We start from the raw sequence: 21,560 nt of genomic DNA, 5'->3' as shown, positions 1-21,560 counted from the left end.
TGCCTAGGTGGTGGGGTGGGCAACTGTTGAACTTGACATGCTGAAATCCACACCAGGGAGAGTGCTCTGTTTTCGCGGGTGGTAGTTCCTTCCCTCTCACCATTTGTGTCCTGTTTCAGCATGTGCCAGCTGCAGGTACTGGTGGCACCTGTGCCGGAGAGCTGACCAGACCCACAGCAGGACACAGTTCCCTGGTGGCTTTGTGCTGACCAATTTTCCAGCAGTGGCTGTTACTGCCTGTGCAGCTCCTGGTGTGAGAGAGCTCTGGTGCATGGAGCCGGCAGGGTGTGTGTTTGGGCCTAGGAGGAAGGCAGAGACAGGTTTCAAGGACTGGCACGGTGCAGTGCCTGTGCTCCCCAGCCTCCCGCCAGCCTGCCCACCGCTGCCCTCGCCAGCGCCGCAGCATCCTGGCAGGGTGTTCCCTCCTCGCAATTCCAGCCAGATGGTCCTCAGGAAACAGAAACACTTGAAGTGTATTTGCCATGGTGTTTGCAGCAGACAGGAAAGAGTTAACCTGTGTTGAGAGGGTGGATCCTGGTGCAGAAACTGCAGGACTCTGAACTCCAGAGTAGTTACAGCTGCTGCTCCAGCTGAGTGCAGCCCTGCTGTGCAGGCGGTGGGGTCAAGAGTGAGCTACATGTTCAGTTTTAGAGATGTGGGATTGCAGCATCTTCAGCTGCCAGAGGCCACACATGGAGCTATGTCTGCGTTGCACAACAGTCCAGAAAGGGCTTGTGGTGCTAGAGAAGCTTGTTTAAACACTTTTAAACAGAGACTGCACAATCTCTGATGAGAATGTAAGAGACAGAAAGCTTCCCAAGCCCAGACTGTGATCTTCTTGGGACAAATGTTTGTTACAGCTGGCTTCACTCTTGAGCTCATAGGCTGCCCAGCATTTGGTGTATCAGTGTGTATCAACAGACACAGTAAGCTCCACCATCCCATCAGAAGGTTCCAACAGCACCTTCTGAAATGAAAGTTCCGGCTGTCTGACTTGTGACTTTTATCTGTGGCTGTCAGCACTGCAAGCCCGAAGGTTTTCTGTCAGGGGTGGTTAGAGGCTCACAGCTTCACACAGTTACCTTTGGCAACAGCATGAGAGCCAGAGCCTGTATCTCACCTTCCAGCCTCCAGTGGTCATGGCCTGGAAGAGAGCCTGGAAACTGGCAAGCTCCATGGTGGTAAGCCAGCTGATAAGGCAAAGGGCCAGGCTGTTCCCTCCCAGCCACTGTAGCAGGAGGAGACAGGGGCTCAGCAGAGCACTGGAGCCTGGCAAGGATTTGAAGGCCAAGTGCAGTGATGTTTTCTGATGGAGCTGGTGCTGCCCACGCTGCAGAGAGGTCAGGGTGGGCCAGGCCTGTTGCCTCCACTGTGAGGAGACCACTTGTGCAAAATGTGAGCACTGCAGTGGGGGTTATGGGTGAGCACAGTGACTGCCTTCTAACCAGGCTGTGCCCACACCATTCTGAGAGGATTTCTGCCTGGAGAAGGGGCTGTTTCTGGTGAAATGCAAATGTTTGATAAGGAAGATGTAAATTTGTTTTACAGTGTGTGTTCTCCTTCATAAATGAACAATACTGCAGTTACAGCCCATGCTCAGCTAGACAACATTTTTTGTCATTTATTAAGCATAATTTGACAATGCCCTCTGTGTTGCTCCAGAGTAAACAGCCTTTCAGTCCTCAGACATCTGGTGAGTGGTCAGGTTTAGTGATGCCAAGGGGAAAGGAGGACCGAAGCTGGAGGACTGTTCATCATGAAGCACTGAACCAAAGGAATGCTTTGGCATTGTGCTTTTTGTAGTGGGACTCTGGGGTCCTCAGGGGACAGCTCCTAGGGCCACCCTACTTCCAGAAACTCTGGCAATGATGGAGGAGCCTGTGGGAAAATTCTGCCAGTAGTCAAAGTCTCTCATAGCTTGTAATATCCTTAAAGGTATTTTTATTATACTGGGAACAAAAAATGTGGTTTTGTTGTTTAGTGCTCTCACCTGATAATTTAACTCAGCTAGGACTGTTCATTTTCCCAGGGTTACTTCTGATTTTAAAACTCTCACTATATTCCTTCCCCCTCCCTCCAGACTGAAGTGCTGTTTCCATCTGTCCTTTTTAAAGTCATTATCCTACAGTTATTTTAAAAGTATATAGTTATTTTTAAAGTAACTGTCTATTCAACAGTCCTTGGAGCTTGTCCTCTCTCCTTTCCTAGCCCCATTTTGAAAGACAGTGTAGTAAAAATGCACACTGTATTAACACCTTTCTGCACATCAAATTAGAGAGTGCATTGTGATACAGTTTCTTTTGGCTGTTTTCAGTCCTTTCCTAATGGCTACTAGTGTTTAATACGATGTTTGGGGTTTTAGTTTGGTGACTTCTTTGCATAGTACTGCACTACCTGCCTAGAGAGCTTGGCTCTGGTAACAGGTCAAAGCCTGGCTTTGTGTATGTGAAAGTTAGGACTGTTTTATCTGGGTGATTCTGCATTTATTATCTCTGTAGTCTTTTTGTTTGTTTGTTTTAGTCACATGCAGTCATAAGATATGACTACAACGCTGTGCTGTCAGCTTTTTTGCTTTTCCAGGATGTGGAAGTGTGACTCACAATTTTTGGGAGTGGGAGGTCTAATACATTGCTTAAGAGGAAGTCTGCCAAAGGTAACAGTCTCCAAAGGCCTTAAAATGTCCTAAAGGAGATACAACCTATTCCTAGGAGGACTGGAAAGGTACTACATGGCTCAGCCAAACAGCTCCAAACCACTTAATTACCAGATGCAGCCTGTTGTTTATAACATCTTCAAGGTGGAGAAAATTCCACTTTCTTCTCTACCCTGTTTAATACTGAATCCAAAAAAGCAATAGATTCAAACTTTCCTTGAGAGTATTTTAAGCAAGTTGTTACTCCATTTACATGCTGCTTTCTAGATTTTTAGGGCAAATTTGAAAAGATGTGAGGCTCAAGTATATTTTGTCTCCTTTTTATTTTCACTTTTTTACAAAAAAAAAGTCTGACATAGTCACATCAATGAGAACAAAGCTGCAGTGTGCATTCTGACAACAAAAATCATATAAGTATTTAAAATATATTGTTTTGCTGTTTGCAATAGCAATGTTAGTTTGCTTTTACTTTTTAAATATCCCCAACACCAAATTGCTGCGCTTGAAATTCTTGAAAGTCCTCTGGGATGGTGTCTGAAAACAGGAAAATACACAAAAGTTTAGTCTCTTCTGACAAAATTAAGGAGCACTAAAATTACCCACCTACTCTCTTTTTAGGTAACATGCTTCTCTTTTGTTTCCACATTAAGAATGAACAGGGCACATTTTCAGTTTTATTTGTATACCACTGAGAAACACAAAGAGGCTAACAAGACAGTGAGTGCTACAGTGCCAGTCCACAAAGGAGTACTGTCAATCTTCAAATTATGTATGTCTGAAGACTTTGTGGCTAGCACTCTTAAATTTTTATCAATAAACACTGACCAGAAAGGCAAGAGACGTGCTTGTCTTGCTTTGCATGCCAGACACATTTGTAGCGTCAGCATCTGTATTTCTCATGTATCCTAATTCAACTTCCCTGTGATGGTTTCCCAGGCCACAAAAAGGGACAAAAATCATTAACCCCAGGACCAACAGCAACTGGCATAAAGACTTGAGACTTGGACAAGGGAGCTAGAGATGGATCAATGTCATAAGAGCAGCTGCAGTTCTGTTTAAAGCGTTATTTGCAGTCTGCCTTTGCCAGATCCCAAAACATTTTAGCTGGAGAGCAACAGAGCAGCCACAGAGTTAAAGCTGCAGCCAGCAATGGAGCCACAGCAACAAAGCTCAGCTGCATGACCTCAACTTCACTCTGATTATTTCCACCCTGATGCAGGAGAGGTAGTTCTAAACTCAAAAAAAGGATATGTATATAAACACACCATATGTAGGAAAAGGGGGTTAGTCCTTTGCTTTTTGCTGAGCACCTTTAAAAGGCTTAAAAGGAATTTCAAGCTTTTTCTGCATAATGTAGGAACTTCTCTGATAGAAAACAGAGATACTGTGGGACTTGAGAGTTCTTTTGAGTGGGTTTCATTGACTGTAGCTCCTGCAACAATGCCACTTGCCTGCTGACTGCCATGTAAGTGTGACTCAGTGGCAGCTTTGATACATGCTTTCTGGGAAACTGCAATACAGTTGAAAATACTTACAAAGTAATTTTTATTTGTAAGCACTACTAGAAGTTCCCTTTTTAACTGTGACCTCCAAGAGCCAGTCTAAGTGTCCTAAGTGTCCAATTACCAGAGTCCATCAGTAAACAAGCCACAGAGTGGCCATGTCCCCTACAGTCCTGGACTGGGCTTCTCGGATCCACAGAAAGCAGATGAGGAACTATTCTAACTTGGCTGGTAGATTATTTTCCAAAGATGGGGTATGGATGCTGAGAGGAAGAGGGGGAGCCCCTTCAGCCCTAGTTAAAGTTACCTGAATTGCTGCTGGGACAGAAATACCCCGAAATTATTAGATTCTCTGTGAGTGACCAAAGTTTGAGTTACTTTGTAGTGGATGATCAGGGCTAAGCTAAAAGGCTCTTGCCTTGAGAGAACTGAGCCAGCACCCTCGCACAAAATCAAGAGCATTCCTATGTGGGAGGAAAGGCATCTTATCATCTTGTCCCCCCACACACAGGACCAGCCAGCAAGTACACAAGTGTCAGTGATGCCCGATGCCTGAGCTCACTGGCTCTCCAGGTGTATTTCACCATGTATTCAAAGCTCAAGGCATCTACACACATTATACCCTCAGTGTATTTACTGTGTGTGTACAGCTCTCAGTCGGTTTTATGTAATATTCCTAACTCTCTGATGACAGCTGTGCCCCTCAGATGGCACATTCTCTGTAGCAGAGTGACTGCTCTGGGAGGAGCAGCTGTGAGGTGTTAGTTCCTGTCTGGCTGGGCTGCAGTGTGCTGCTGGTGTCAGGGGAGGCATTTTACAGCTGTGAATAACTTGTAAAAGAAAGGCAAAGGAAAGAATGCTAAATGGCTTAATGCAACAGCCTTACTACTGGTTCTTCATTGCTAGTTGTTAGCTAAAATGGCCTAAGAGCAACATTACCATTGCAGCGATATTTCAGGTTGGACCAAATAATGTTTTCCTGAGAGAAGCAGAAAACTCCAAGCCGTCCTCCACGCATGGTGGTGTCTATAGTTACACCAGAGTCTGCCACTAGGTCAGAGCCTTCATAAAATCTTGCCCTTAATGAAAGCAAATAGAAGCTCTATTAGGTCTTTTCTAAGGCTGCAACATTCCTGAAAGTAATGTTTTTATCCATGGAAACTCTATTCTTGGACATGCTATCCCTCCCATCCAGCCCAGGGGGAAAAAGCAGTTAAGGTAGCTCTTGTTTAGACTGGGAACTAGAGCAATGCTGCATGCTGGCAAGAGCCAGACAAGGGAGGGTTTTTTGAGGGATTTCTACATATCCTAAAAAAGCTTTGGAATGTTTTTTTTTCCTGTAGTCAGTCCAGCTGAACTCTTTAGCTCTTGAAATTTTTCACAGCCAATAGTGATAGGAGAACCACTGTAGATCAGCTGAAGAAGGCTAGATGGATATTGTCTTGCATAGTTTGAAGCTGAACTTTTTTTTTTATATAATAGGAAAAGTTTCAAACAAACCACTGGGATCTTAAACTTGTCTGTGAGATTTCTTTAAAAATGTGAATATGATTAACTCCAGGAACTTTTGCTGATTTAGCACCTTGTTAGAAAACACATCAGCAAATTCCCAAATAGCCCTGTGCAAGCTGCCCCCACCAGCTTCCCAGTGTGCTCTGTACTGAGTGCTTGAGCAGGACCACACTGGAGCCAGCTGGACTGTTTGTGGCAGCATTGCTGGGCTGTTTGTTGCAGCACACAAGTCCTCAGCCTATGGGATACAGGGTAAATGACCGAGAGGACGATGAGCCTGGAGGACCCTGTTCTGGATGAGGATACTGCTGATACAGTTCTGCATACAAGAAAAGAGCAAACAGTGAAAGGAATGAAAGTTCCTGTGTCTTTTCATAAAATAAAGAAAAAAGCCCAAATCCTGGTATGTTTCTGATTTTATATACTGATTTGCTGAGGCAGTTCAAAAGTATCTGTACAATGAATAGAATTTGTAGTCTTGCAAATTTCCATGGGAGAGGCTGGCTCAAGTAACATCCTTGAAGCCTCGGGAGACCTTTGCTAGACACACAATGGTCTGTGGCATCTGCCCTAACCAGACCACAGCAAGAGTAGACAGACAGCTGACAGAGGCTTGCTTTAGGCCTGGCTGCCTTTAGTTTTAAAGGATTCTGTGACACAGACTGTGCTACCTTTCCCAGTTACAGGGAGTAACTGGGAAAGGTAGGCTGGTTGGAGAGGCTGCAGCCATTGGAGATGTTTGCTCATGCAGCAGCTTCACTAACTTCTTTGTCTAAATGTGGGTTGCCACTTGAGATCAATTGGCTACTACCCTGTGGCTGGGGCACAGTAATTGATGGTATAAATGTTCCTAATCCATTTTAGTGTAGAAGTCAATCATGCTCACTCCAATTGCCACTGAGGATAATGCTCTGCACTAGAAACATGGAATAATTACACCATCAAGTTACTGCATCTCAACTGCAGGTTGGTGATTTTCTTGAAGAAAAGCTGACTTACCCATATTTCTGTTCTATTATAAGGTTGAAAGAGCCCATCATGCCGGGGCAGTTAGTTTTTTGCAATTTAACATCAGCCTTGATGTACAAGTATAATTCCTGCTGATTTCTCTGCTGGATGTTGCGGACTAAAATGTTTCACCCTGAATGGTCATTTTTTAATATTATTAACTAATTTCCCCCCCCCACAAAAAACCAAAATAAGAATATATAACACGCATTACAAAGCTTTGACAAACTTTCTGACTATATGCTGAGTAATGTCAAATCTATCACATGAGGATAAATACTTGTTAGTTAGAATCACAACTTTTAAGTGGACAACCTTTATTCTGTTACCCTAGAATACATAAATGAACTATCCCAATTCCAACAAAAAAATTCCAATATATCAAAATTAAGAAAATTTGAAATATATTGCTTTTCAGATCAGTGGCCAGCAGTAGCTTGGAATACAAGGTATTAAAGCCAGAAAAGAGCTCATCAGGATAAAGCACAGTTAAAAAAGACAGATGGTCCATACAAAAAGGTTTAACTTGGAATTGTCTAGGAAAGAGCTGCAGGCTGAATTCCTAAAAAAAAGCCTAATTTGTTATTAGGCTTCATCAGTACAGAGCCCAGACATAATATAAATCTCAGGTTATCATCTGAGTCAGGTGTTGAGAAATTACAGTATCTGTACTCACCTTATCTATCTTTCCTCTCTTACCTGATATAACCAATCTGAGGTCTGTGCTGCAAGAACCAGCGATAGGAGACTTTGTCTTTCCACCCTACATTTCGGGGGTCCTTCCACAGCAGCCTGACCTGATCATTGGTGTCCCCTGTGTGCCAGAGGGAGTTGCGGAGGTGCTCGCCAGGACCTGTCTTGGATTTCACAGCCTGCAAAAATACAATTTTCCAACACTGACCACAGAGAAAAGTCACTTTCAGGAACCAAGACTTTTTTTAGTTAGAAGCAGGTCTGCAGAAGCATCCTCTCTGCTACTAACAGATCCCTAACTTCTGTTCCACAGCCACTGCCTACATGGACAAAGGAACCAGCTGGGTACCTGGACAAAGGAAAACAAGGCAATTTGACCAGTCAGGGTCAGAGCACAATCACTGCAGAGACTAAATGCTCCAGCTGATCAGAAAGGCAAGATTAAGTTCCTTAAAATCACCGCTGTTAAAAGGGCTGTGTGACAGCCGTCTGGACAGCAGTTGCCAACAATAGAGAGCAGCAGTGGGGCAGCACAGCTGACGTGCAGTGCAGTGGCTTGGCTTAAGCATGGCATGATGACCTAGCCCATGGCCAGCACAGGTGGCATAGGCAGGCTGCAGTGAGCACTGTGTCCTTAGCTAGGAGCTACCACCAGTACCTTTAGCTGAATGCCAGGCTCTGCAACAGCTCGGAAGGGAGTCGCTTGCCAGTAGGTCTGTTCCGTCTGTTTCCACATTACTACATAAAAGCTAGAGCTGTCTTGATAACCAAAAATAAAGCCAGCATAGTCGTCATCTGTCACTGTGTTCACATGAAAAGTGCCCTCAAAGTCAACGCCGTTAAAAGCCGTGTAACCTAAGAGTACACACAAGTTAAAAACAATTCTGCAGAACACATCTCCATATTCTCAGCATTTTCTGCTGTAGAACTTGAATCTCAGAAGAGCCTACATACCAACAGCAAGACCAGGATCACTGTTCATAGTCTGCACAATTTCCATCCCCTGTAAGGGTAAATTCAGGGTGGTTAGCATGTGTGATAAGCTGGATTGGCTAAGCCTTTTCTGGTCTCCCTCTAGCACCTCCTTCATCCCTCTCTTTTGTTTGCTCACAACATATCTGTGACGTTTGTAGCTCTGAACTAAAATCAGTGGGAACTATAATCAAACAGTAATGTTTCAGCTGCTTGTACAGCCTGAGTCGGGAATGATTTGTTAGCTTTTTCTAGTGCAGAATTAGTCATACTGGTATTTTGATACTTTCTTTCCCTACCTTAATCTTCTCAAAATCTGAATCTGGCCAAAACTGGGGTTCAGGGGAAGAGGGTTGTGGGAGGAAGAGCGCTATTCCTAGGCTTAGCTCATACAGTTGGATCACACAGTTCTGGATTAAACTAACTGCCAGGACTGTGTTAATGAAGATGTGTACATCCCAGCTGGCTTGGCAGAGACTTTTGCAATGGGAAAAAACTGCATGTTCCCTGTGACTCATAACACATTAGCCTCCCGAAGGCTAAAATCTGTTAGTGTAAAGAAGTTACTGGACTGCATCTAGGAGTACTGCAGTGCTGCATCAGCTCTGGGGTCCCAGCAATGAAAGGACATGGACCTGCTGGAGGGAGTCCATGATCAGAGGGATGGAACACCTCTCCTATGAAGACAGGCTGAGAGAATTGGGGTTTTTCAGCCTGGAAAAGAGAAGGTTTCAGGGTGACCTAATTGTGGCCTTCCAGTACTTTAAGGGAGCCTACCAGAAAGATGGATAAAGACTTTTTACAAGAGCATATAGTGACAGGAATAGGGGCATGGATTCAAAGTAAGAGCAAGTAGATTTAGACTAAGTATGAGGGAAAAAATTTTTACTGTGAGAGTTGTGAGGCACTGGAGCATGTTGCCCGTAGATGCTCCAAACCTGTAAGTGTTCAAGGCTGGCTGGAGCTCTTAGAAACCTGGTCTAGTGATGTGTGTCCAGGCTCATGGCAGGTTGTGGTTGGAATGAGATGAGCTTTGAGATATCTTTCAACCCAAACCATTCTATGATTCTCTGAAATGCTCTGTTATTTAGCACATCAGACTTTTAAATTATGGGAAGGATTAATGAAACTTGTTTGCTACAGAAATACTTTAACAGGGTAGCACATGTCTGCCTTCTGGCAGCAGTGAAATCCACCCAGAATAAATTGGCCAGCATGTAGCTGTTTTAGAGTATTATGAGCATCAATTTTGATAGCTTGAAGGCTATCAAAAGGAAAATTCCTTCATTATTACTCCTGAAAATATTCTACTAACCAACACCTTTCAGCTTTCATGTCTGCCAGTGGTCCAGCAATTACACAGCTAGTTTTATTGTGGTTTTCAAATGATCTTTCTCAGGTAACAAAGACCAAGTGTATTTTTACCTGGTTCAGAACCACCCAGTTGGGATCAATCTGTGCATCCCCCTCTGGGTCCAACACCACTGTCTGATAGGCCCTGAAGTCTGTCAAGGTGATCTCTGCATTCTCAGGGCACACATCAATCCGATCAATCACTGTATCCTGGTCGAAATCAGACTCACAGACATCACCAACTCCATCACCTGAATGCATCAGAGAAGCGAAAGGAGATTTATGGTGCAGCAGGAAGTCACATCTGCCCCAGCCATGGGATTAGGGTGTCCAAGGAGCAGGCAGAGTGCCAGCCCTGCTGGCTGTAGTGCCTGAGAAAGCCTCTGTTTTGGTTATAGGGCCAAACCAGCAGCCTGAGTGCTGCTGTTGTTCCAGGGATGAGTGTATGCATTGGTAATGACAGTGTTGCATCCTGGTGTACACAGTCTGGAGATGAATGTGGTGCCTGAGAATCAAAGTGGCTCCTTAAGGGCCATCTTACCATTATCATCTTCCTGCCCCGGGTTGGGGACCAGCCTGCAGTTGTCAGGGCCCGGGGGCAAGAGGTCAGGGATGCCATCATTATCATCATCCTCATCACACTCATCACCCAGCCCGTCCTTATCTGTGTCCAGCTGGGAGCTGTTAATGACAGTAGGGCAGTTGTCCGTGCTGTCCTGGTGCCCATCACCATCACTGCAGGCACAGAAACAAAAAAGAAATGGTATGCCAGCATCAGCTCCTGCCTCTGCCCAGGGAACAGCATGGACACCTGAGGGAGAAACACACCAGTGGCAGCTCTGGAGCTGGAAGCAGACCAGTGGGCAACACAACCTATTGTTGCTCAGATGGCTGAACTGCAAGGAGAGCAGAAACAAAGACTCAGGTAAGATAAGGTGGCAGGAAAGCAACGGAGCCAGAACTAAAAAAGGTTCCAAGCCAGGAGCTAAAAAAATACTCAGGGAAAAGAAAAATAAGCCCTATATGGTGTGGGAAACATACTGGAGCCCAAGATCCCAGTCAACGCCCACTCCTGAAGGGCATGTAAGCCACATCCAGCAAGTGCAGTGTCACCAATCAAGAGGCACTCAGGAGATAGCAAGAGCTGGACACCTTGTGTCCCTTGTCTTACGTGGACATGTGCCCATGAACATACAGGTGTAAGTGTGAATGAAGCTGTATGAGAGACTCTACATGAGCAGCTGAAATCAGACTTATTTAAAAACAAGCACTGTAATCACCCTCCTGCATGGCAAGATTTTTGTGGTGGACTTGTCACTGACACATTACTGCTTGGACTCAATGGTCTTGAAGGTGTTTTCCAAACTGAGTGATTGCATCCTGCAGGGGGGACATACAGTAAGAAATAGAGGAAAAAGTCTGTAGCTCCTTCCAGGCCATGGCTGCATCAGCTGCTTACAGGGAAAGCACAGGGACACAGATTACAGAAGAGACTTCAAGAAGTTATGGGGTGGCTACATAACTTTTCCATCCCAACTGTTAAATGCATCCCTGAAAAAAACTGCTTGAAGTATGGTGTGTTTTGTACGCACACCAAAACCAAATTGCTTTCTAGCAATTAACAGGCATGTTTTCCCCTCAGTAGCTTCTTATTAGCACAGGTGGAGCAGAAATTACCTGCAGCCAAATCAAAATCATGCTATGGCTTATAGGTAGGAATATTTCCAAATACCTCTCCCTGCTTAAGAACTTTGCTTTAATTTTAGGTCAAAGTAATCATTTTTTGCACATACTGAGATAAAATGCAATAAGCACCATACATGTGTATCTACTGCAAGGTTAAGCATGTTTCACACAGGAAATGCTTCACATACATTAGTGAAGTTTATTGGCTGGGGAGGGGGGTGGGGGGAAGTCCTTTTTTAAAACAGGAAAAAGAACAAAGACATATCAGCTTAAGACTAAAATGCGATGGCCTTGGCAGCTACTGGCCCAAGATTGGGAATGATCCCTGCAGAGACATGTAATTGGGCTCCCTGCAGTTCCCTTCACAGAGAGCAGCACCCACCAATGGCCCTGGGGTGAAACCCTGCAGCTGTTGGTGGCTGATGAAATGTTGTGACACCACAGGATTTATCATTTCCCTTGCCTCTTGCTGTAAGTGAGGTGCACATGGGAGAACCTGCCATCCTTTAAGCTGATTATGCAGAAGCTGCTTCCAGAGAAGTGATGCAATTTGTCATGGGATGTGCTCCTGTGAATGCCCAAGGCATATGAAAGCCATAGACAAAGGATCCTTGCCAGTCCTGCTATGCTAAAGCAAAGGGGTTGTTGCTCTGTGAGTGTTTTACACTTGATAATGAAATTTTGTTTCTGCAACACTAGGTTCTTAAGGAAATACATAGAGCCCTTAACTGTGAAATTTCTGCTAAGGAAACAAATAAATAAAAGAGAAATTAAAAATAAAGCAAAAAAGGAAAGACATTTTCTCACTAAGAAGCTCTGAGTAGTGCTCTGGGTTTCACACCCAGAGAACTGCTTGAACGTCACATCCACAGGAACGCAGAGGAAGCCTGTGTGAATGGCTACAAGGATGAAGGCTCTGTAAGTGTACTACCACAGGGAAGGGAACAAACAAGGCTAATAAATCTCCTAACACTGTTCTTGAAATAACATCTCTCAGGAATTAAATCCAGGCTAGCCTGAAGGATTACAGCTCTCCAGGAATTAGCAGCATGCTTCAGCTCAGGACCAGCCTCTCTCACAGCATACCTGTCCTGATTGGTATCACAGGAATCTCCAACCAGGTCATTGTCGACGTCCGACTGCAAAAGGGAACAGAGAAAGTTCCAGTATCAGCTGTCAAGAGCATCTATTTGCAGGATTAAATCAAAGCACAACCAAATCAAATACAACTAAAATAAATGTATGAAAAGACATTTGGTTTGCAGAATATATTTTCTCTCTTGCATCATCCATCTAACCAAAAATTCAGAAGAAAAAAGACTGTGAACAAGCACAGTTAAACTTAATTGAAGAGTTCAAGCAAGATCCCTCTGCTACTGAAAAGTAAATCTCATTTCTAGCCAAGGTTTATTTCTTAAGCATCTTTAAAAATCTACTATGTTTCTCTATAGTTTCCAACATTTTTCATTAGTTACAGAGGGTGACATCAAAATTCCAACACATGAAAAGTTACAATGACTTCTCACCTAGGAGCACTAGGAGATAAATAAGGACATCAGAATTTTTGTCCTGATTAAACAAATATCAAGCGAAACTAACTCACACCCCTGTGTGGAGTCTGGCACTGAACTCTGTGGGACTGGAGCCCATTTCAGAGCACAAGAGTAGAAGATACATGCTGGGCAGAGGTCCTTACAAAATTCCAGACAGTGAGAGTACAACTGGTGGCTCCCCCTTCTCACATCAGGAGAGTCAGCAGGTCTGTAAAATTCTCCTGAACACCTAGATGTATACTATATTACATTATCCAGGAAATACACTTTATTATTAAAATACAAACACCATGGCTGCATGAGTTGCTTCATTTTCTTGCACCATTTTAGGCCTCAGCAGTCCCTGTCCCTAAACAAGAATAGTTTTTCCTTCTGCCTGCTAACCTGGTTTGGGTTGCTGATTGTAGGGCAGCTGTCACAGGCATCACCAACTCCGTCATTATCTGTGTCCTCCTGGTCTTCATTGGGGATCCTCTGACAATTGTCCAAAAGGTTCTTAACACCTAGAGATAAGTGGATTGTGTGTTAAAGACAATTCCCATATTTGCCCACACTGGACAATAAAAACATTACAACAGTAGAGACACTATTCCTTTTCAGCAACTACTTATCGAAATGCAATTTTGAAAAAATATATAATTCCTGCAATGAAATTATAAGCCTGCACAGTAAATCTTTCTTATGTGTGCATCACTCATTTAATAGTAGTTAGGAACATCTCACGTAAGCACAGCTGTCCACCCCATCACACCATTTAATTACATACAATTAATTCTTATCCTGTTCCTGTATCACAGCTTACAGGACGGGACATTCCACTTTTTAAATTAAATTTGAAGAAGTGTGATTTTTTCACTTCTTTCAAGCCTCCTACAGCAATGAAAATAATATGTTATGTAGCTCAGGGGTACCAGTGGCTGGCAGTGGCTGGATGCCCTGGAACGTTTGTACCTTTAATGAAATGCTGAATGATCAACAGCCTTAACTTCTATATGAAACATGGCTTGGCTTCTCTGTTACAGTGTACAGTGCTTCCAATGCAGGCTAAGATATGTATTAACTAAATTAAAAGGATTAAAGACACAAGTTTCATAAAGAAAGATTGGGTTACAACTGGTGACATGAAATCTCCTAACATGCAGCACACTGGGAAAATCTGAATGACATCAGAGAAGTTGAAAGTGAAAAAACACCAACCATCCCCATCCATGTCATCATCACATGCATCTCCTTTCCCATCACCATCTGTGTCCCTCTGGTCATTATTCAGGACATTACGGCAGTTGTCACAAGCATCTCCAAAGATATCCTGATCACTGTTTCTCTGATTAACATTAGGAACCAAGACACAGTTGTCCTGCAAGAGACACAGAATCAGACATCAGTCAGGCCATGAATCTTTAATTTCTACTTTAGCTGATTTATAAAACTCTTTCATTTATTTCTACTTCCGAAGAAAAACCCACCAAGTATGAGCAGTTTTGATGTTTTATGTCAATATTAGCTCTGGATCAGATTTCACGTGCTCCCTCAAAGCTCTGCTTTGAACCACACTGTGGGAACCCTAACCACAAACATTCAGCACCATAATGCTTTATTTTTAACCTTGATTCCTGATTCTCATTTTGCATGGGTGCATGGTGAGGAACCTGAGGTTTGGTACCCGAGTTTTCTCGCATGGTTCTTCTTAAAAGCTGCAGTTCAGAGACTCTGACAGGGCTTGCAGATGCTCTCAGTGAAAGGCCATTGCCCCCTTCTGGTACAGACAAGCTGGAAAATGGGGAAAGAACTTTTTGATGCAAAAAGGCATCAGTTTTTTTTTGATTTTGGTGGGTTTGTTTGTTTCAAGCAAGCTGCTATGGACTTTTAAAGTCCACCAGGAGGTATATTTCAAAGTGGTATAAAATTTCTACACCTATCCAGACACTCATGACCTCATCCAACTGCCCATGAAGAAGAACAATAGAAATGAGATAAAAGTTACTTTATTATGAAGGTGATGAACCTGCAAATAGATTTACAATTGTAGGAAGATTTAATTTTTTCATTTTAGAACATTAATAAAACCAGTTGATTTAAGCCAGCAGAATTTGGCATGGAACTCTGTGGCAAAACTGCCTGAGAAATTCTCTGTGGCTGCTAGTCTGCCCTAGATCCAGGTGGACATTTGTATTCTGGGTAACGCATTATTTTTGGCTTGGAAGCACATTAAGCAATATCAGTCAATGATCTTAATACAGAACAACAGTCGGCCTGTAAGAATACAGGGTGAAAACAAAACAGCTTTCCCACTCTGAATTATCCTCTAATATATCCTGCTGTGTGTACCCACATGGAAACCTCTTCTGCTTTGCATTCACGATCCAAAGCTTTTTCAAGTTATTGGCAAGACATACATTAATTTATGTGGATTTTGGATCCGTGATGAAATGTATTGTCAGGTCAACCTGTTCTTTAAATAGAAAGATGTTAATGCAAGTAATGTTCCCGAAGTCATGGTGTGGGAGAGTGTGACAGAAGGACACAAGCTTTATACAAAAAGCTCTAGAATTAAATGATAAAAGGTAGTAAGGGAGGATACAAAGGTGGGATTTAAGGATGTGTGGTTTAAGTCTTGTAAGAATGAGCATTATATAAAAGAAAAAGACAGAATTTAAGGGGCCACTGACAATGAAGGGTATGTAACAATCTCCGGCAAACAGTAGTGAGTCAGATTTCAGAATCACTTCCCACTGCAGCAGTGGGACAGCCTTCTCTTGGCACAGACCCCTGCATCCTGATCTATGCACAGCACCTGCTCATTGGGAATGCCATCTCCATCTGCATCGTCATCACAAGCATCTCCAATCCCATCACCATCAGCATCCTCTTGTCCGGAGTTTGGGACAAATCTGCAATTGTCCTAGACAGAAAAGGAGATAAATCTGATTCTCCATCCAGGTAAACTGGATGCCTTCATAATTTGAATGACTTTTTTTCTATTATTAATTAATTGAAAATTAATCACTAAGTTAAACATAATTCAATCACCTGTATAAAAGATTAATGCATTGAGTCATATTTCTTACAGTCTTCTTCTTTATTCTTTCATGCTCTGAATTATTACAGAATTAAGAAAGCATTTCTTACCTTTCTGCAGTTTTCAGCAGAGCATGAGAGTTCTTCATTAGGGTAGCCATCAATATCAACATCTTTTCCACAAATATAACCATCACCAGCCCAGCCAATGCCACACTATCAATAAAACATCATCAATAGTAGTATATCAAAAGGTTAATGAGTCACTGTAGAAATATTCAAGAAGGAAAACTCATGCCAGTCTTCAAAACTGCAGTATATGGAAGTCATGGCCAGATACTGAAGTACCAAGAGATACAGAGAGCTTGAAACAAACGTTTTCTTTCCACTTCGAGAGATGCTGCAATGTATCCAAACACAGCTAGAAAAAGCTACAACTTGATGTTAACTGAATGTGTGCCTGCCACACCTAATGATTTCAGTGGGAGCTATAGATTTCTATAGATACTGGCCAGGAAGTCATTTTGGCTCTTTGCTGGTGGGTTGAGTTAAAGAAAAGAGCAAATAGGTAGAGTATGCACCTAGCATCTCGGCATAGGACACATAGTTACATAGGATGACTGTTCTGTTCACTATCTCAAGAACACATCTGCAACTAGAGGAAGTTTTAAGAGAAAACTGTATTGGCAATTACTAAGTTGGCATCTACAAAACAAATGCATCTGCACACAATTTATCCTTGCCAATTAAATTATTGCTGTTTCAAACCAACACATCATCTGTGTTGAAGACGTATACCAAGAACTACACGCCAAACTCTGGACTACCTTTAAAACCAGGACTTGCCTACTACAAGTATCTAGGCATCTTCCCATTACAGCATGGACTTAAAATATCCTATTATTTATCTTTGAAACAGATGTACTTAAAAATGAGACCAAAGCAAGTGCCAGCAAAAGCACGTGCTGCACCCAAATTTAGGACAAAGGATTAGTCTCTTGCTTTATGTTGCAAGATGGAAAAACTAAGTAATATACTTCAGTATACTCTTACAGTGGAAGTCCTCTGCTCCCATAGCTGAAGCAGAGCCTCATACAACCTCCCTGTGCCTGGAATCTGTCATCTCACTTTAAAAAACATCATCTCTATCAGCCAGAAAATACAGGCACTTTGGCTATGCAGAGAGGATCCTTACTCACAGCTATGTAGCTGAGCAGAAGGAATTTGTCCTTGTGATGTCTTCTGTAGAGTGACATTTGACAGTCTTTTCTGAGGGGCCTACAGACGGTCTACAAAAGTGATTCCTAAAGGTCTAATTACACAGGCACAGTGAACATGATACATTAATACGGCTGCTTTACAGACATGTGGCAAGAATAAAACAATTGCAAGCCAGTTTTCACAGCTGGTCTTGGCCATTGTGCCACAATTAGTAAAATATCCAACCATATAAAATGACCACAAAGCCTTTCTCATTTCCAGCCTAAAAATGACTGGATTTCACTGTAAAAATGCATGAATTAATGAACTCACAATACATGTCACGTCTCCTCTCCTCTCCTCAATACAACGGGCATGGATGCTGCATGGATTGAGGGCTCGATTCCTACAGCTCCGTTCAGCCTGGCATCCCCTGGTTTGGTCTCCTGTATATCCTGGTTTGCACTGGCCACAGTGGTAAGACCCCTGTAAGAACAAGAAGTCACCAGCCAGCCTTTTAATGGTACTTTTTTCCTTTTTAAAGCAAGCACAAGAGCAAGATTCAAGTCATACTGTTTATGCTGTGCAAGTGTACTTGCTCATCCACTGAGGCCTCTTGTACTGTGAACAAACTTTATTTTCTACAGAAAAATGATATTTGGCTCCTAGAGTGCAGGGTGGAAAATATATTCAACTCTTGCCTGTTTAGACCAGTGTTTTGTAAAGCCAGAGAAAAGTCATGTAGCAGCAAATCCTTCTTCATGATGCCTTGTCCTTGCCAGCAACATCCTGCGCTGCTTCCAGGTGGCTGAAACTTTGTGCAAAACTCAAAGCAGCAGCTGATAAATCATCAAGGCTGGATAATCTTATTTCACTGTAAAGCACACCTATCAGTCTATCAGCTGGGCACAAATTTTAATCGAAGAGAGATAAGAAAGTTCATAATGTTTTGTCCTGTTTTATTTTTAAGCTAAAATGTTTTTAAGCCAATTTGATCCAAATCTTCTTCTTCAGAAAAGAATTCTGTATCTGAAGACATAGCCATCCTCATTTACACTGCAATAAGAACATCCATGTAAGTTTTTCCTGTGGTTTACCATGACACATGCATATGTATTTCATATGAATTACTCTCTTGTGTTAACAGACACAAAGGAACTAAGCCAAGGAATCTCATTATGTGCTGAGCTAATCACCATATGAGATATAAACAGAAAAATGCAGATAAGGTGAGATCTTCTTTAGGCATCCAATATGGCTTTTGTCTCTGTCTCACATTCCTGTAGACCGGTAACTTAAGACATAAAAGTTCACTGAGAACAATCTTTTTATCTTATGGAGAATAATTATTTTTTGACATGTCAAGGGACAGAAATGGGCAGATCTCAGACAAACATGTGCATCTAACCATTGGTGAAACTGAGGTGCTTCATACAACTTCATTCTTCGTGTACAAAGTCTGTTGGAAGAGCTGGCAGGACTGTCATAGTCCACCATTACAAAGAAATCTACTTACTGCTCAGACGGTCATTATTTTTTATCCCTATAACTAATTTTGTTGCAAATTTTAACTCTGTTCTGTCTGCATACTTTCAGGATGAAGATGAAAATAAACAGATGACTGAAGAGTAAAATAATCCTTGGGTGATACAAATGGTATGGTATATTTAAAACACACCAGCCTGTGCACTTTATCCTAATGGACGCCAGGGTAGTATATTCTGGAGTCTGCTGAATTTGCTTGGTCCTATATTCTGTCCTATATCAAGCTCTGGTATGCATTAAAACAGCCTCTTAGGTGGCATTTCCAGACCAGACTGTTTCTGAAGGGATACAGGATTAGAAACCCCACACTGCTCTGTTTGGACAGATGGCAGGACACTTGCTGCCTGCCCTCTGCAGACAGGGCCCAACGGCTTCCCCAAGAAGCTGCATGTCGAGTCATGCAGCAAGATACAAAATGTGACAGTAAATGTTTTAGATATTAAAAAAAAGATACAAACACACTGAACAGTGAAAGCAGCCCTAAGAAAACAAGCTTATTCTCAAAGAAAGCTAACACTGAACACAAATGGTAGCCTCAACAATACCTTGCTGCAGAAAGGATCACCTTTGCACCTGAAGGATACTTTTAACTTTTCTCCTGCTATGAAGAAACCCTGTGGCACGTCTAGGACAACCAGGAGATCAGGCCCAGCCAGCACAGATTTATGAAAGGCAGGTCCTGCTTGTTCTGTAACGGGGTGACCTGCTCAGTGGATGAGCCTCTGACACCATTTCCCACAGCAATCCCCCAGGGAAACTGGCAGCTGATGGCTTGGGCAGGTGCACTGGTCACTGGGTGAAAAAACGTCTGGATGGCCGTGCCCAGAGAGGTGTTGAATGGAGTTACATGAAGCTGTTCAGTCCAGTGTTCAGTCCAGTTCAGTGTTCATCCAGGTGATCAGTCACCAGTGCTGTTCCCCACAGCAGCTCTGCAGGCCGGGGCAGAGTGGCTGCAAAGCAGCTCACAGGAAAAGGACCTGGGAGTGCTGGTGACAGCGGCTGAACATGAGCCAGGGTGTGCCCAGGTGGCCAAGAAGGCCAATGGCATCCTGGCCTGGATCAGCAATGGTGTGGCCAGCAGGGCCAGGACAGGAATTGTCCCCCTGCACTGGGCACTGGTGAGGGCACATCTTGAGTGCTGTGTTTAGTTCTAGGCTCTTCACTACAAGAAAGACACTGAGGTGCTGGAATGAGTCCAGACAAGAGCAATGGAGCTGGTGAAGGGTGTGGAGGAGAAGTCCTACAGGAGAGGCTGAGGGAGCTGGGCGTGTTTAGCCTGGAGAAAAGGAGCATCACGGGGGTCCTTATCACTCTACAAGTACCAGAAATGACACAATAGATGGGTGGGTGGTGTTCAGGCATTTTCTTCCAAGTAAGAAGTGATAGAACAAGAAGAAATGGCCTCAGATCCTCAGGCCCTCTCAGGTCAGGGAAGATTAAGATTGAATATTAGCAAGAATTTGTTTGCACAAAGAATTATCAAGCATTGAAACAGGCTGCCCAGGGAAGTGGTAGACTCACTGTTCTTGAAAGTGTTTAAAATAGGTGTGAATGTGGCACTTGGGAAAATACTATAAGTGGCGGGATTGTCAGAGCAGTCTTAAGAGTTGGACTTGGCCTTAAGGGTCTTTTCTATCCTAAATTATTCTATGATCATGTGATTCTGTGTCCAGCTTGCTTCATAGCATTAAAGTGGCCATATGCCTTCCTTATTGGATCCTAACATCTTTCAAAAAATTTTTACCTCTCCTATACTTGCTCTCCTGGGTTTAATATATATGGGCATTAACAGTCTTGTACCAATTGCAGCTCTCTTTGTTTCCATTTATTTAGAGGGACAGCTGCTACTCTGTGCATAACTCCTATAAACAGAGCACCCAGGGGAACAGCTTCTTGCCACAGGTCTCAGGAGGGAGGAGACAAGGAAAGATTTAATCTTTCAGAGGAGGTTTCTTGCAACAACATACCTATAAACACACATCACTGGATGGTATGGAGAGGAGAGCTCCTGCTCTTCAGGGAAAATGATTAGGATACAACCCAGATGAATGCGTTCATGACAAATCAAGTATTGATTTTTTTATTATTAGCTAGGAAAAGAGAAAAGACTTCTTTGATTTATAAGGAGAAAAAAAATTGTATTATTAATTGGTCTTTCATCAGACCCATAAATCCAATCCTAGCCTCATGGAATTTTAAAACAATTGATTTTTTTAAAGGCATAAATGAAAAGATGCTTACCAAAGTGTTTATGCAATGGGAATTCGGAACACAGAGTCCATGTCCTCCATTCTGACATTCATCAATATCTAAGCAGACCTAGCAATAAACCAAATCCAGAAATAAAAAAAATTAAATTTATTGAGATGAAAGACTGAAGAAACAACACCAAAGTTTAAGACTAGAAAAGAGATGCAGCCTCTGCAGAAACTGCTCTCAGAATGACACAGACATGATCCATAGGCTAACTTTCCAAACCCTAAAGAAATAGAAAATTTCAGCTTTAGGATGTGCTCTGGTTCACGTAGAAGAGTTTACACAAAAACCGTGTTCCCATTCCAGGGTGCTTACAGAATTACACAAAAAAATTACAGTAAAATAGGCCTTTTACAAAACCCCCTGAAGCTGATCAGAGATACTTAGAGAGGTGATGACATTTTTTCTTGTCTCTACGCCAGTCAAGAGTATTAGATTGTTAATACTCCCATTAAAGCTATGCAAAGACAATTCAGATCTCTAACTGAAACACTCTGAGCTCTGCCTAACAGCATAAGGCAATTATGGAACAACTGAAAAATAAATACCATTCAATACAGATGCACTGCTAATATAAAACCAGCACCTTGCAATGGAAGTTGTCATGGA

General features: G+C 42.7%; 1 protein-coding gene across 1 annotated transcript in view; it reads right to left on the bottom strand.

The window, feature by feature from the left end:
* Nucleotides 1-2,957: 2,957 nt before the first annotated feature.
* The window catches only part of THBS4 (thrombospondin 4), a 35,565-nt gene continuing 16,962 nt past the window's right edge, over nucleotides 2,958-21,560 (bottom strand). Inside the window, exons 8-21 of the mRNA XM_059837161.1 lie at nucleotides 20,937-21,014; nucleotides 17,484-17,636; nucleotides 16,062-16,166; nucleotides 15,727-15,834; nucleotides 14,130-14,289; nucleotides 13,317-13,435; nucleotides 12,466-12,518; nucleotides 10,235-10,428; nucleotides 9,766-9,944; nucleotides 8,323-8,371; nucleotides 8,027-8,223; nucleotides 7,375-7,547; nucleotides 5,095-5,234; nucleotides 2,958-3,187 (exon numbers count right to left, since the gene is read on the bottom strand). Of these exons, the coding sequence (XP_059693144.1) occupies nucleotides 3,126-3,187; nucleotides 5,095-5,234; nucleotides 7,375-7,547; nucleotides 8,027-8,223; nucleotides 8,323-8,371; nucleotides 9,766-9,944; nucleotides 10,235-10,428; nucleotides 12,466-12,518; nucleotides 13,317-13,435; nucleotides 14,130-14,289; nucleotides 15,727-15,834; nucleotides 16,062-16,166; nucleotides 17,484-17,636; nucleotides 20,937-21,014 (1,770 nt within the window). The 3' untranslated portion in view covers nucleotides 2,958-3,125. The remainder of the gene's footprint in view (nucleotides 3,188-5,094; nucleotides 5,235-7,374; nucleotides 7,548-8,026; nucleotides 8,224-8,322; nucleotides 8,372-9,765; nucleotides 9,945-10,234; nucleotides 10,429-12,465; nucleotides 12,519-13,316; nucleotides 13,436-14,129; nucleotides 14,290-15,726; nucleotides 15,835-16,061; nucleotides 16,167-17,483; nucleotides 17,637-20,936; nucleotides 21,015-21,560) is intronic.

This window comes from Haemorhous mexicanus, chromosome Z (genome assembly GCF_027477595.1).
Source record: "Haemorhous mexicanus isolate bHaeMex1 chromosome Z, bHaeMex1.pri, whole genome shotgun sequence".
Classification (NCBI taxonomy): domain Eukaryota; kingdom Metazoa; phylum Chordata; class Aves; order Passeriformes; family Fringillidae; genus Haemorhous; species Haemorhous mexicanus.
Note: the sequence above shows the minus strand (reverse complement) of the source record. Positions and strands in the feature narration are given on the sequence as shown.